Raw genomic sequence first — 16,783 nt, forward strand, 5'->3', positions numbered from 1 at the left:
TGGATTTTTTTCCCAAAAAGGCCTTTTTTTTTGTTGGTGTTTTGGGAAAAAATCCATATCTTCAATACGAAAGGTCAAAATTTTCAATTGATCGTCGGCTTTTCATTCCACCTACATACACTTTAAGTATAAATCATCAGATTTATAAAGTTTACTTCAAGTACTGTTAAATATCAAAAATATCAATTTTAATGATTTGCCATAAAATGTGTATTAAATTGCGAATTTCAAAAATCAAAATGATTTGATATCAGAATGACATTCTTCGTATTCAGAATGCAATTCGATATGTCTGATGTGCTCTGATGTCCCAAAATAAATACTGTCCAAACGTTCATACCCCAGCCCTTAAACCCATTGCACTTTCACAGATCTTCTTGACATGCGTACTTAACCCATTTGACTCTTGCTACACGTAAGGCGGGTCGGAGCATAACAGCGGTGTTTGCACTCAAATATTGAGACAAAAAAGCTGACTCACAAGAAGAATTGTATGGGTTTTAGATGGGTCTCATTTCCGCCGTATGTGCATGATATTTCTTCGTAGGGGAAAATGCCCTAATTTTTTAAAATATATTATATAACTCCCTAAGAACCGCAAAACGTAGAAATATAGATGCGATTATTGGTATCCTTGACTCATTTCCTTTAAGATCAACAAAATACACTTTCGTTTTTAGCTATATGGATCCTGCCATCAATCTGAAGAAGTCCCACGGGTGTGGTTACGAAATATTAAAAGTAAGTCACTTTTGTTGAGAGAAGACTCAGCAAAACACAAAAACATTTTTAAAACGTTATGAACATGTTATATTTTGGGTTTGGGTTTAGGTAAAAACATTTTAATAACATTAAATGTCGGGTTGTTGTATAAAGGTCATGAAAACGTTTTAATACGTTTTGTATGAAAACACACTACAACAATATCTTACAAATGTTTTCAAAATGTAATTTTAAAATAGTTTTGCAAACATTTTTGCCAGATATTTTGTCGACACTTAAATATCATTTTATTAGAATATTTGCAGCAGGTTATAAAAAAAATGTTTTTGAATGTTATGAAAACATTTTATATCCTTTATATAATCCGACATTTAAAACATTTGACCTACCGGTGGTAATATGATTGAGGCAAATAAAGCTGACACACAAGAGGTATGGGTTCTATATATAAAGGACATCAAGGCTCAATAAGGGGTGTCATTGGTCATTTCCGCCCCAGTGCATGTTTTTTTCTCGGGAGGGAGAAACACCCAAAACATTCATTTTAATTGACCCTAACCTATGGAAAAATTAATGCAATTATTGTTAAATATGTTCATCCTTGATTATTTTGATAAACCACACTTACGCACTCATGAGCCTGAAGTATTCAGATTTGTTTTTACTGATTTAATAAGAGGAATATTGTACTGCATGGTTTAGAAAATGCAGTTTACTTCGCCGTCTAGAAGATTATCTATTAACTGAAAACACTACTGTAAAGTACAAGTAAAATTTTAACGGTATTTCGCAAACTCTCCACTAACAAACGAGACCTGAAGTATAATGAAAGCAACAATAACAACGTGATCCGAAGTGTTCTAAATTTATTTGAAAGCAAAACCATGTATAAAAGAATGTATCATGAAGTATCATAAGATGGCACCAAACTCACACTCTTCGGAGTTATGCTCCTTTGCGACTAAGCGCATTTAGTGATTTGTTAGTACATGGTTGATACATTAACTTTTACTTGTAAAACTTGCCGTCTTCACGACAAAGATTTTATACTAAAAGTCAAGCTTAATTAATGACCAGCGTTGATAATCCTGTCCGAATCTTTTTTCCTTCCAGATTAGATTCAGTCTACATAATGGACTACGTTGAGAGATAGTAGACTACAAGTGTATATGGTTCGACGTTTTAACAGTTGTGACAAACGCAGCGTGAACTCTAGATGGCTGGAGTATGTTCTCCTCTTGGATTTGGCTGGTCCATTTCAAATGAGACCAACCAGAAAGTTGGCTCCCACAGTAAAGGATAGGACACATGAATTGGATACATATACATACCTTGGTTGACCTTGTGGATTTGCTGGTTCAGCCAGGCTGACCACCTGGAATAACTAATGCGATTAACCCAGTGCGGTCATTGTCATGCACGGGAGGGTATTGTTTTGAAATCCTCATGTTCATTACGTGGACTGCATTAGAGCGGAGGAAGGAAAACACGGCGTTTGTCGCAACTGAGAAGCTCGATAAAACGCACGCAAAAAATTCGGACTGTATAGCCTGTCTCAAAAAAAAGTGTGCAAGTGAAAAGCGCCTTCTTTGGCAATTAGACAATACCGTTGTGACATGATACTTACATGAACGGCAAGGGCGTAGTCTTAGCTCTCAAATACCGTTTGTTCTATTCAATTTGCTTATACGGAAGGGTAAAATCACATTTGTGCCACAGGGCTGTACATGTAAATCAATGATAGAATCAAGTTTATCAAGAGTTCCTTCGTGAAATCAAAAGAATGCATCAATTACACAACAATACAAAATTGTTTTTACTGTTTTTACTGTTTTATCATGATACAGGTATAATGGTTCTCTTTTCCCAGATTAAAAGAAAAATAAATACCGTAAGACCTCGTCTACAAGCATATATAGTGTTTTTGATAAAAGCCAAGTTAATATGAAACAATGGTAAATATGCCAATACAAAAGATTGGTCTTACAAAATACTTTGTTCGTATATGCTTGGATCTGTCATTTATTTGCTCAAACTCCATAATGGCACCTGGAATAATTTATCTTTCATCAGAAGCACTCTATATGCTTGTAGACGAGGTTTTACGGTATTTCACATTCTGCTGTAGAATTAAATACTTGTGCATGTCAATGATTTTATCATGGTAAATACTGTTCTCTTTGTCACTCAAGACATGTTAAAAAGACAAACAAATATTGCACACTTATAGGTTAATGAACGCGTATTACTTGTTGAGAGAGAAATTAGACAAAATAATGCACGCGCGCTGAATTGTTGATGCGTCTAATGCACGAGCCCCAAAGGCAGCCCTCTTCCATAGTAAAAGTGGCACAATTGTGATTTTACCCTTTCGTTGTTAACTAAACATATCTCGAGATTAAAACAAGCAAATTGAACAGAACAAACGGTATTTGATAGCTAAGACTACGTCCTTGACGTTGATGTAAGCATCATGTCACAACGGTATTGTCTATTTGCCAAAGAGGGCGCTTTTTACTTGCACAATTTTTTTTGAGACCGGCTGTATACTGGCATCCTACACTACGTTGCTTTTTTAATTGTCTTAGGTTTGTCAAGATAATCGCACTCGCCGTGGAGTTATTGCGTTTAGGTCGAGACTCGAGAGCCCGGGCCGTACAAGTTTGATTATCCATCATACGCTTCAAGTGCATCAGTTATAATAAAACAATATTCTAATTCATTGCTGCATGCATTAGTTATTTTAGTTTAAACATTTAGGAGGAAATATCTTAAATAAATTAAAACGCTGGTAGTGCATGTGCATGTGGCAAAGCCGCTACGACATTTTTCAGCTAAATCATCGTATATTGAAGTTAACTTCTTATAAATGTATCAATGGTACAAATACATACCTGGTGACAGAACTGGACACTCAGATAGGCTATTGAACAGTGAAGCGTGCATGTGCTGTTCTCTATCTAAAGCATATATTATCGACAGACCAGTTGCTAACAAGGAGGGAGGAGGACGCGAAACGAAATATTTTTTTATTCGGCCTTAGGGTTAGGATTTAAGGTTAAGGTTTAGGGTTAAGGTCGGCGTATTGCCAGCATCATTATGGTTGCAGAAAATAAATACGCGTCAGGGTCGCTTAATGCGCTTAATTTCTTTCTGCAACCATAATGAGCCGCAATACACCACCTTTAGGGTTAGATTTAGGGTAAGATTTAGCGTTAGGGTTTATGGTTAGCGTTAGGGGTTAGGATTTAGTGTTAGGGTTAGGATTATGGCTCGGGTTAGGGTTAGCGTACCGTATTGCGGCCCATTATGGTTGCATAATAAATACGCGTTCGGACCGGGGTGCACTCAAATAGTAAAGTGACATCCGCGGACGCAACTTTCATTATGGGGATCTTTCTTTTGAGAGCAAATGCTAAAATATTGGTGGTCTTTCGAGGGCAAATGCTAAGATGTTGGGACCTTTCGAAAGAACGAAAGAAGACTCTAAGGCGACGAAAAAACGGTTCTACGGGCGGACGGACCTTTTGGTTGGGCGGTGAGGTTTTTTCCTTTTTTTTTCTGCTTGCTAAAATTACCCCAAAATATCACACATTTTTTTACAAACATATTTTCAAAACAATTTCAACCAAAATCAATAAATTTTGGCCCCAAACGGCTGATTTAGCCAAATTAAAAATTCTGGGTCGGTCGGGCTCGCAGAACAATATTGTTTTTGGTCGCCTAATTTCGAGGGCGGATTCTAAAATTTGGGTCTTTTGGAAGTAAATGTTGCAACTGTAGGAATTTTTCTCTTGGGAACAAAAATGGGTTCTTGGGGGAAATGGTTCTTGGGGGAAATGGTTCTTGGGGTGAAATATATAGGGTGTTTGGGGGAAACAAAAAACAAGGGGTCTTAGGGAGTGCACATAATGCACATCTTAATATTGAGTGCCTCCCCCTTAAACAGGGCCCAACGATTTGCGCGGTAAAATGGCAAATTGTTCGGGGGAAAAGCTAATTTCTCGTCGATTTGTGCTGAATTTGATGAACAGTGCTTGCTTAATTGTGTAATGTTTACGTCAGCTTGTCAAATCGTTTTCCGCGACCAAATAGTAGAAAAACCCTACATTTTGCTGAAATTTGGCATGAAACTTTTGGATTACGCGGAAAGAGTCATTTGCGCGGACCAATGATCTTATTGCGAGGGGCGTTACGGTATTTCTCGCCGTAAAAATGGTTAGCCCTGCTAATCCAGATGTATGTTTGGCAAACCTGACTTTAAAAGTTTTTATGCACTGACAAAACTTTCATTAATGATATTAATTTCTACAGTATTTTTTTATATTTGTATAAATATTTTGTATAAATAATTATAAAACTTTACTTGTTATCATAAATTACAATTATGTCAATAAATATTAAAACTATTTCAGTGTAGTTCCACTTTCACTGGCAAATATGCGATCGATGATTCGGCTGTTGAAGAAAGAAAGTAAAACCATGAAAGTAATTAATAGCTATTAACTGAAAAATTATCACATTATTCATGTTATTGGTTTATAATTTTCCGTTGATGATTCCAACAACCATGACAACTTAAGGGTGCATGATGTATTGTTGGTCGAAGCAATCAAAAAATCGATTTTATTATCTAAATCAATGTATTATTGAAAAATAACACTTTGATGTTTTGAAAAGTTCATTTTACAAATCATATACTTTGAAAACTTGCTTGATTTATTGTTGTTAATGAGTTTTTTACAACATAATTCAAGAACCAAAGGACCTTCAAAAGTGTATCTGTGATATTTGAAATGAGAATTATTGAGACTACCATTCAAATAGTCTGATCCGATTTCAATTGGATTCTGAATGCAAGATAAGAAACTGAATGTACCTGTCAATCTGCACCGCATTCATTTTCAGTTGACGCAGGAAGTTCTTGGTCATTCTCAAGTTTGCTGTCTGACTCTGCTTCCTTCTTGGGGTTTCAAGGTTGCAGATACAAAGAAATAGCGAAATAAATGGAAAAGAAACAAAAGATATCAGATTCATACAGGTGCTTATGAGTGTATAATTATATTACTAACAAAACTAGTGGCAAATGGTGGTCATAGACCACAAACCTAGCTGGGCGTGTTGGTGTTGTGGAGGTATCTGACCTCTGCAAAATGTCCCAAAATATTCCCCTGGTCATGAGGTTTGTTGTCACCGAGTTTGAGTTCCGTACTCCTTACAGGTGTCCAGAAAATGCAATTTTAAGATTTGACCCCAGATGACCTTTGACCTGACCCCTGCAAAAATGTGTTGTCACCAAGTTTGAGCCCCGTACCCCTTACATATGTCCAGAAAATACATTTCAAATATTTGACCTCTGCATGACCTTTGACCTGACCCCTGCAAATGTTCCCCTGGTTATGAGATTTATTGTCACTGAGTTTGAGCCCCATACATCTTACAGATATCCAGAAAATAAAATTATAAGATTTGACCCCAGACGACCTTTGACCTGACCCCTGCAAAGTGTTCCAACATATTCCCCTGATCATTAAGTTTGTTGTCACCAAGTTTGAGCCCCATACCACTTACAGATGTCCAGATAATGCAATTGTAAGATTTCACCCCTTTAATGACCTTTGACCCCAATTCTGTATGCAAGATTTAGGCGTGTGGTATAGCCGATGCATATATGCAAATGACATCATTGTACTATATAATATGTGGCAGAAGAAGCATTTCAAAGGTATTCGGTTAAATACCGGAAATGCCCCTTTAATGACATTTCACCCCAATTCTTTTTAGACCCTATGGGCACTGGATATAGCCGATACATATGTGCAAGTTACATAACTGTAGGGTGTAACATGTAGGAGGAGAAGCATTTTGAAGTTTATTGCCAGAAAGAAGAAAGATCGGATAGCATTACAGTACCTAGCTGGGGTGTAAACCCCCCAGCTAGGTAATAAAATGCATCAAATATATAACCTGATCTAAATGTAACAGTAAAATACAGTGTGATTATGTTCTTAAGTATAACAAGAACCATAACTATAGAGCAGTAAATCAAACCATTATGCTAACCATTAATGGGCGAATTGCGCTAGACCCCGAAAGAGGTCCTTTGTAAATCACAATTCGGGATCGATCTTTGTATGAAATTTGAACATTGTGTTCTTAGATAATGGTATACAGCCTTAGGTCTATATCCCTTACAAAACCGACTTGGCATTAAAATAATACCAATTAATTTGAAAAAAAATCTGTATGCTAATGTCTCTAAATCTGTACAAGAAATGCGTATTGTACTGTCAGGTAGGTGAAAGCAATTTATCAAACCTGGGCGGCTTCATCTTCAGTACTGTTATTTCCAGGACTGGAACTCTTATTCAGAGCGTCTTCTGCATCGCTTCCAAGCTGATCTTCCTTCCCGCCACTCGTTTTGACGGAAGAATCTGTTTCTTTCATGTCTTTACTTGTATTTCCTTCTGTTGAGTTTTGGGGAGTTTCGTCTACCCCTTGTGCCTCATCTCCTTTCGAATCTTCTGTTACAATAGTGACATTGTCAGCCTTAGGTTGCTCAGTTTCATCGGTGGCCGGCGCATCCTTAAAGGTATAAAGTGCATATCGACTCTAATCTAAAACAATACTATTGAAATACTACTACTATTGTGAAATAGAAATTTAGACCGCTAGCATGGCAACATATTGGCGCTGTATTATAGCTCGTGCCACCACGCCAGTAGAGAGGTGACCGTATTTGCCGGAACGGGTTAGGGCTTTCGGCAAATACGGTCATCGTCACTCTCACGTACATTAATCACAGAAAGTGACGAGGGAGGGGGAGGCGAAACGAATTAATTTTTTATTCGGCCTTAGGATTAGGATTGGGGTTTAGGTTTAGGATTAGGGTTCGCACATTTCCGGCATCATTATGGTTGCAGAAAAAAAATACGCGTCCGGGTCGCTTAATTTCTTTCTGCAACCATATTAGGCCACAATACATTATATTTAGGGTTAGATTTAGGGTTAGGGTTACAGTTAGGGTTTTTGCCTTAGATAAGGGTATTTCGTTCGATACAAATAAACAAATTTGTCAAAGACAACCCGTTTTCAAATAAATCAGCCTCATATCCCTAAAAAGAGTCGTCTTGGAAATACCAATTAATTTGAAAAAACTTCGATATGCTCATGTCTCTGAATTTGTATAAGAAATGCGTATTGTACTGTCAGGTAGGTGAAAGCAATGAATCAAACCTGGGCGGCGTCGTCTTCAGTACTGTTATTTCCAGGACTGGAACTCTTATTCAGAGCGTCTTCTGCATCGCTTCCAAGCTGATCTTCCTTCCCGCCACTCGTTTTGACGGAAGAATCTGCTTCTTTCATGTCTTTACTTGTATTTCCTTCTGGAGAGTTTTGGGGATTTTCATCTACCCCTTGTGCCTCATCTCCTTTCGAATCTTCTGTTACAATAGTGACATTGTCAGCCTTAGGTTGCTTCTCAGTTTCATCGGTGGCCGGCGCATCCTTAAAGGTATAAAGTGCACATCGATTCTAATCTACAACAATACTATTGAAATACTACTACTATATGAAATAGAAATTTAGATCGCTAGCATGCAAATATTGGCGCTATAATACCGCTAATACGTACATTCATTTTGAGACAGGTGTGATGATTTAAGTCTTACCTTAGTAAATGTCACACTCGTCGGACCATTCTCTTCATGTATGCTTATCATCACCTGATTTAACGGCAGATCTGAAGAAAGTAATATATTGCATACAACTGATTGTTTGATAAAACATGATATGTATGTATAAAAGGAAAGTTTCTGAGAATTTCAAAAATGTCATTGCCAATATGGTGGGTTTTACGGTTCTTGATTTCTACACGAAAATTTTAAAATTGGTCCCGCAACCATGTTTACATTCTAGATCATACTCTTTATCAAATGAACTCCAGTTTTTTGAAAACGGCTAAAAAGATGTAGCATTTGTATGTGCAAGCACTGAGTGACTGTTTCACATTACTTTTAGCATACAATGTTTGTCCCGCTCGCTTTTTGTGATACCCCTGTACATCATAATTATAAGTAATATAATATTCTCATCTTGTGACAGACCTTTATCATCAATCGCGTCATCTTCCTTCACTGGTGTGCTATCAACTGAGTTTGTGACAGGTGGACGAAAGCTTCCGGACTTGCTTCTGCACAATAAAAAAAATATGTTGTACAAGTCTAGCAATATTCTGAGTATTATATTATATGTACCACTCAAATAATTTCGTCCTCTTTGCGGAAGACTTCTTCACATTTATACTCCAAATAAGCAGTGAGAATTCTGCATCACACTAGAGTTCTAGCGAGCAAGTTCCCTTCCTTTGGAAGAGCTGCCTTTCAGTGGCGTAGCTGGGGGTAAACCCCAAATAAATTAACACTCTACTACTATTACATGCTTACGTCAGAAAATCTAATTGTTTAATTTGTATGATTGTTACTTCTTACTTCTTTTTGCGGTAGACGAGGATCACTATAATTGCTGCAACAACTAGAACGATGATGACAACTATAACGATGATGACAACATTACTGCCATCGCTCCCTTGATCTTGTTTGTCCTTTATCGGCTTCGTTGGTTCCGGTTCTGAAGGCTTAGCTTAATACATTTGGATTTAAAAAAAGATGAACGTCGTGAAATTGCATGCTATACGAGTATAATAGAGTCATACAACATAATACTGATGATACAAGAGAAAACAAAAACGTATGAAACCCATTTACTAATATTGTACAAAAGAATGTCTAACGAGCCAAGTCACATTGGGTTCCATATTGGACAATATAGAGATCTGCGCGTGACGTACTTTCAAGCAATCGTGACGATTTGCTTATTTTTTTATTTGTTCATTCAACAGAACTTGATATCAATATCCACCAAATACACACTAATTTGATCTATGAAAAGTTATGTCTATACGGATTGATCGTAAGATTCTTCTGAACAGACTGTGATCGATTCCTTTGGAGTAAATTGACTACCACCACACAGTGCTCCATAGCATTAATAATATACATTTCGTTTGAGTATATTTTGGTGAAAGTTATCAACCATGTCTGAATCAATGCGGTGGATAGAAACCACATTATTACAACGCAGGTTCAAACAGCCCTACGAAGTTGTAAATAACTAGCATAATTATTTATTTGGGATTTTGACATACCAGCGCTAAGTTATAGGAAAATCGGCTCACGTGTATACTACATGAAATTCCTTCTCTAAAAAAGAGCGTGAACCAAATGCAACATTAGCCTATTTATATAAAATTGCTAAGAGTTTACTAAAGTGATCAGGCTAAAATATTAGTCTGTAGACTTTTCTCTTTCACATGCAAGGTAAATTTGTACCTATAAATAAGTGATCCAATGAAGTATTCATATTTACACTTTATTTATGCTTTTTTCGGTAAATTTATTATAATGTCCGGAAACAAAAGTAAGAAAAAAAAAAAAAAAAAAAACCGACCCATCCACCGACCGACCGACCGACTTTACCCCAGAAAGGTAGAAGAGCACAACCAAATAACCTTTTATCTTGACTTAAAGATAATAATGGAAGGGCAATTATAATAAAACCTTTAATGAAGTAAAACCGTACACGTAAAACATCTACTAAACAAGTACAATAAATGGAAGACTGCCAAAATCATATGGAGTAAATAATGTTATGGATTATGGAAATATCAAACAAGCTACCTGTAACAGATTTAGCAGATGGTAATGCGGTTGCAGGTGCCTCAGTTGATGGTTGATCACTTACGACTACATGATAATGATGATAGAGATCACAAATGATAATGAAAGAGGAGAAATCAAAATGGATATGCATAAAACAAAATGGGTTATGAGTATTATGTATTATAAGCTTTGGGATCATGTAAATGGTATTATTTCCCATAACACGATTTCAAATTGTGTGTAACATTATTCCATATCGTACTTTGATCTACCTCCTATGTCACGGATAGTGATGGAATGAATACTGTTATGGAATTATGGAGAGAAAAAACAAACTACCTTTAGCAGATGGTTTAGTGTTTCCAGATATCTCTTTCATGTCAGTTGATGTTTGATCACTTACGTCTACATGATAATGATGATGGGATTCAGAAATGATAATGAAAAAGTAGATATCAAAATGAATGAAACGGAAAAACAAATTATTATGAGCGTTTTGTATAGGCCGATAATATTAGGCTTAGATGATCATGCACGGTGTTTCATTTTGTAAAGACAACAAACATAAAAATACAAGTATTGAAGACTTAAGTTGATACAATCCTGCAACGGAGCATTAAACCTACCACTATGATGACTATGATGTCTCAAAACGATTGTTTCCCATCTACATCAAATCCCTTTTTACAAAAAAGAGTGTGAACCAAAATACAAAAGTGATCAGCCTAAAAAATTAAGTTCTTCTTTCACATGCAAGATAAATTTTTACCTATGAATAAAGTGATTCAATGAAGTATTCATATTTACACTTTATTTATGCTTCTTTCGATAAATTTATAATGTCCGGTAACAAAGGTAAAAAACGACCGACCCATCCACCGACCGACCGACCGACCGACCGACTTTTATCTTGACCTACAGATGGCAATGGAAATGTCACATAATAATGAAAGGGCAATTAAAATAAAACCTTTAATGAAGTAAAATTGCCCTACATCTACTAAACAACCCAGCAAACACAAAACGTTTTCGACATCATTCGCAAAAGGTTATAAAATGTTGTCAGAAAACGTTTAAATGTCGGGTTATATAAAGGGTATATTAAGAGTATAAAACGTTTTCATAACCTTAAAAAACATTTTTGTATAATCTACTGCTCAGCAAACAAAATGTTTTACAGAAAACGTTTAAATGTCGGGTTATGTAAAGGGTATAAAAACGTTTTAATAACATTCCAAAAACATTCTTGAAAACTTGATACAAAACATTGTAAACAGAATGTTATTTTGGGGTTGAAAAAATATTTTGCGAAAAATGTTCGCCCAAAATATTTTCAATAACGTTCTAAAAACGTGTTCATGACCTTTATATAACCCGACATTTAAATGTTATTAAAATGTTTTGAAAAAACATTTTAAGAACATTTCTGTGTTTGCTGGGTTCAAATATTTTAACATAATGTTATTTAAGTATTGACACAATATTTGGCAAAAATGTTTGCAAAAATAGTTTATAATAACATTTTTGAAAACATTTAAAATATTGTTGTAGTGTGTTTTCATACAAAACGTTTTAAAACGTTATCATGACCATTATATAACCCGACATTTTAATGTTATTAAAACGTTTTTACCTAAACCAAAAGCCAAAATATAACTTCTTTAAAACGTTTTTAAAACGTTTTTGTGTTTGCTGGGAAGTACAATAAATGGAAGACTGCCAAAATCATATGGAGTAAATAATGTTATGGATTATGGAAATATCAAACAAGCTACCTGTAACAGATTTAGCAGATGGTAATGCGGTTGTAGGTGCCTCAGTTGATGGTTGATCACTTACGACTACATGATAATGATGATAGAGATCACAAATGATAATGAAAGATAAATCAAAATGGATATGCATGAAACAAAATGGGTTATGAGTATTATGTATTAGGGGAACAGCCCCTATTTAACATAAAACTTTTAAAACCGGGAAAACAACTTCTTGACATTATAAGCTTTGGGATCATGTAAATGGTATTATTTCCCATCACACAATTTTCAAATAACATTATTCCATATCATACTTCTATTTGATCTACCTCCCATAATGTATAATGAATAATATTATAAAATTATGGCGAGAAAAAAACAAGCTACCTTTAGCAGATGGTTTAGTGTTTCCAGTTGTCTTTGTCATGTCGGTTGATGTTTGATCACTTGCGACTACATGATAATGATGATGGGAATCAGAAATGATAATGAAAGAGTAGATATCAAAATGAATGAATGAAACGGAAAAACAAATTATTATGAGCATTATGTATGCTGATGATAATATTAGGCTTAGATGATCATGCACGATGTTGCATATGTAATATAAAGACAACAAACATAAAAATACAACAATTGAAGATTCAAGTCCATACAAGCATTAAGACTACCCCTATGATGTCTCAAAACCATTATTTCCCATCCCTCTATGTCCTTGTGACATTTTCCTTATTTCATTTTAGAGTTGTACTTGGCATCGTTCCATAACTTGCACTACATGAGATTCAACTTTGTAGACTTCAGATTTGTAAGTTGGAAATGGATGCTACACATTTTTACAAAAGTATACTGCAAAGCGTTTAGAATTATGTGTAATATTTATTCCATGATCTAACCACATATATCACGGGAATAGTTAGTATGGAACGAATAGCCTACTATGACGACCACTATGATGTCTCTCGGATTTGTAAGTTGGAAATGGATGCTACACATTTTTACAAAATTATACTGCAAAGCGTTTAGAATTGCGTGTAACATTATTTCATGTCAAATATTTATGATCTAGCCACATATACCACGGGAATGGAACGAATACTATGATGGAAATCGGAAAAGATAGTTAAAGAGTAGATATCAAAACGCATATGAATGAAACGAAATAGGTTATGAGTATTATACACACGCATAAATATTACTATTAGGCTTAGAGATCATGCAAAGTGCTACATTTGTAAAGACAACACACATAAAAAATACCGAAATTGAATATTTAAATCAATGAAAGCCTGGCACCGAACATCACTGAAATCAAATGACTAGCATAATTTCGTATCAAACTTCTATGATCTACCTCCTAAGCTCTCCTATGTCACGGATAGTGATGTAATGCAGTGAATACTATTATGGAATTATGGAGAGAAAAAAAAACAAGCTACCTTTAGCAGATGGTGATATGGTTCCAATGGTCTCTGTCATGTCAGTTGATGTTTGATTACTTACGTCTACATGATAATGATGATGATGGAGATCAGAAGTAATAATGAAAGGGGAGAAATCAAAATGGATATGAATGACACGAAATGGGTCACCAGTATATGTAATATATTGAACTTAAATTTCATGCAAGATGTTACATTTGTGAAGATCATCAACTACAAATTTTTATCTACAAACAAAACACATAAATTGAAGATTTAAAATCAATACAAACTGGAAAGGAGCATGAATGAAATCAAATTACTGACTACCACTACCACAAAATCATAGTGCCTCAAAGTGATAATTTCCTATCCCTCTATGTCCTTGTGACAGTTGTCTTATTTCATTTCAGAGTTCTACTTGGCATTTTTCCGTAACTTGCACTACAAGATTTTAACTTTGTAGACTTCAGATTTGTAAGCTGGAAATGAATTTCAATGCTACACATTTTTACAAAATTATACCACAAAGCGTTATTGTGTGCAATATTATATATTATACCATGTCAAACGTCTATGATCATGATCAAGCCCCCTATTTCATGTATATCACGGGTAGTAATGGAACGAATACTATTATAAAATTATCTGGAAAATACCCTTAGCAGAAGGTTAAGGGAAGTGGAATGAGCGTGGGACATAAGAGCACATCAGACCTATCGAATTGCATTCTGAATACGAAGAATGTCTTTCTAATATCAAATAATTTTCATTTTATGAAATTCACGATATAATACAAATTTTATGACAAATTATTAAAATTTGATATTTTTCACATTTTGGAGATACATGTATAACAGTCCTCGAAGTAAATTTTATAAATGTAATGATACAGTCTTAAAGTGTATGTAGCTGGGAGGAAAAGCCGACGATCAATTAAAAATTTTGACCTTTCATATTGAAGATATGGATTTTTTCCCAAAAAGACCTAATTTTGTTGGTGTTTTGGGAAAAAATCCATATCTTCAATACGAAATGTCAAAATTTTCAATTGATCGTCGGCTTTTCATCCCACCTACATACACTTTAGGTAGAAATCATCAGATTTATAAAGTTTACTTCGAGTACTGTTAAATATCAAAAATATCAATTTTTAATGATTTGCCATAAAATGTGTATTACATTGCGAATTTCAAAAATCAAAATTATTGGATATTAGAAGGCCATTCTTCGTATTCAGAATGCAATTCGATATGTCTGATGTGCTCTAATGTCCCACAATAAATACTGTCCAAACGTTCATACCCCTTCCCTTAAGTGGTCCCAGTTAATGATTGATTACTTGAGACTACATGATAGTGATAATGGAAATCGGAATTGATAATGAAAAAGTATCATTATCAAAATTATTATTTCCCATCACACAATTTTCAAATTGTATGTAACATTATTCCACATCAAACTTCTATGATCTACCCTCTATGACACGAATAGTGATGGAATGAATACTATTATGGAATTATGGAGAGAGAAAAACAAGCTACCTTTAGCAGATGGTGATGTGGTTCCAATGGTCTCTGTCATGTCAGTTGATGTTTGATTACTTACGTCTACATGATAATGATGATGATGATGGAGATCAGAAATAATAATGAAAGAGGAGAAATCAAAATGGATATGAATGACACGAAATGGGTCACCAGTATATGTAATAATTATATTGAACTTAAGGATCATGCAAGATGTTACATTTGTTAAGATCATCGACTTTACATTTTTAACTACAAACAAAACACATAAATTGAAGATTTGAAATCAATACAAACTGAAAGGAAGTATGAATGAAATCAAATTATTGACTATCACTAGCATGACTATAGGGTGTCTCAAAGTGATAATTTCCCATCCCTCTATGTCCTTGTGACACTTTTCTCATTTCATTTCAGAGTTCTACTTGGCATCTTTCCGTAATTTGCACTACGAGATTTTAACTTTGTAGACTTCAGATTTGTAAGCTGGAAATGAATTTCAATGCTACACATTAATAATTTAAAACTCCAAAGCGTTATTGTATGTAACATTATTTCATGTCAATGTCTATGATCTAGCCCCCTACTATGTCACTGGTAGTAATGGAACGAATACTATTGTGAAATTATTGAGAAAACAAACTATACCATTAGTAGATGCTGAAGTGGTTCCAGTTATGTCAGTTGATGATTGATTACTTGATACTACATGATGATGGAAATCGGAAATAATAATATAAAAGTAGATATCTAAATGCATATGAATGAAACGAAATAGGTTATGAGTATTATGCACACGCATACTTATTAGGCTTAGAGATCATGCATTCTGTAAATGCTTGTAAAACTACATGATTATGGGTACCCCTAGAATGATTTCGATAAAAATGTCAGATGGTTATACATCAAAAGAAATCAGAGATAATTATTATTTTAGATGACAAAAACTTGCAAAGAGTAACTGAAACCAAATTTTTAGGTGTAATTATCAATGAAAATCTCACATGGAAAAACCATATCAACGGAATCTCAAAAACAATTTCACGGAATATTGGCATGGTAAACAAGCTAAAGAAAATTATACCTGGGCGTGTTTTGCACACGATTTATTGTACGCTTGTTTTGCCTTATATTATTATTATGGAGTACTTACATGTGTATTTTGTTTGTTTTTTTATTATGGAAATAAAGATTCATTCAGATTCAGATTACTGAGTAATGATGGAAATCGGAATTTTCCAATTGTGTGTAACATTTTTCCATATCAAACTGCTATTGATCTACCTCCTATGTCACCGACAGTGATGGAATGAATACTATTATGGAATTATGGAGAGAAAAAAAACAAGCTACCTTTAGCAGATGGTGATGTGGTTCCAATGGTCTCTGTCATGTCAGTTGATGTTTGATTACTTACGTCTACATGATAATGATGATGATGAAGATCAGAAGTAATAATGAAAGGGAGAAATCAAAATGGATATGAATGACACGAAATGAACTACGAAATGAATGAGTTGTAAGTATCATGTATAGGGATCGTGCAAAATGCTATGAATATGATTGTCTAAACAAGTTTTAAATGCAAAAATTAAAATTAAACAATTTAAGATGTCCTTGTGACTTTTTCTTAT

General features: G+C 34.7%; 1 protein-coding gene across 2 annotated transcripts in view; it reads right to left on the reverse strand.

Moving 5' to 3' along the window:
- Positions 1–5,096: 5,096 nt before the first annotated feature.
- LOC140149257 (neuronal cell adhesion molecule-like) overlaps positions 5,097–16,783 on the reverse strand; it is a 29,484-nt gene continuing 17,797 nt past the window's right edge. The window contains exons 11-24 of one of the 2 annotated variants that reach the window (XM_072171500.1): positions 16,503–16,568; positions 15,165–15,230; positions 13,639–13,704; positions 12,587–12,652; positions 12,218–12,283; positions 10,782–10,847; positions 10,461–10,526; positions 9,213–9,363; positions 8,829–8,914; positions 8,394–8,464; positions 7,960–8,229; positions 7,042–7,308; positions 5,603–5,686; positions 5,097–5,181 (exon numbers count right to left, since the gene is read on the reverse strand). In XM_072171500.1, coding sequence (XP_072027601.1) covers positions 5,606–5,686; positions 7,042–7,308; positions 7,960–8,229; positions 8,394–8,464; positions 8,829–8,914; positions 9,213–9,363; positions 10,461–10,526; positions 10,782–10,847; positions 12,218–12,283; positions 12,587–12,652; positions 13,639–13,704; positions 15,165–15,230; positions 16,503–16,568 — 1,388 coding nt within the window. In that variant the 3' untranslated portion in view covers positions 5,097–5,181; positions 5,603–5,605. The remainder of the gene's footprint in view (positions 5,182–5,602; positions 5,687–7,041; positions 7,309–7,959; positions 8,230–8,393; positions 8,465–8,828; positions 8,915–9,212; positions 9,364–10,460; positions 10,527–10,781; positions 10,848–12,217; positions 12,284–12,586; positions 12,653–13,638; positions 13,705–15,164; positions 15,231–16,502; positions 16,569–16,783) is intronic. The other variant, XM_072171501.1, reaches the window with a different exon arrangement.

Source organism: Amphiura filiformis, chromosome 3, assembly GCF_039555335.1.
Source record: "Amphiura filiformis chromosome 3, Afil_fr2py, whole genome shotgun sequence".
Lineage (NCBI taxonomy): Eukaryota > Metazoa > Echinodermata > Ophiuroidea > Amphilepidida > Amphiuridae > Amphiura > Amphiura filiformis.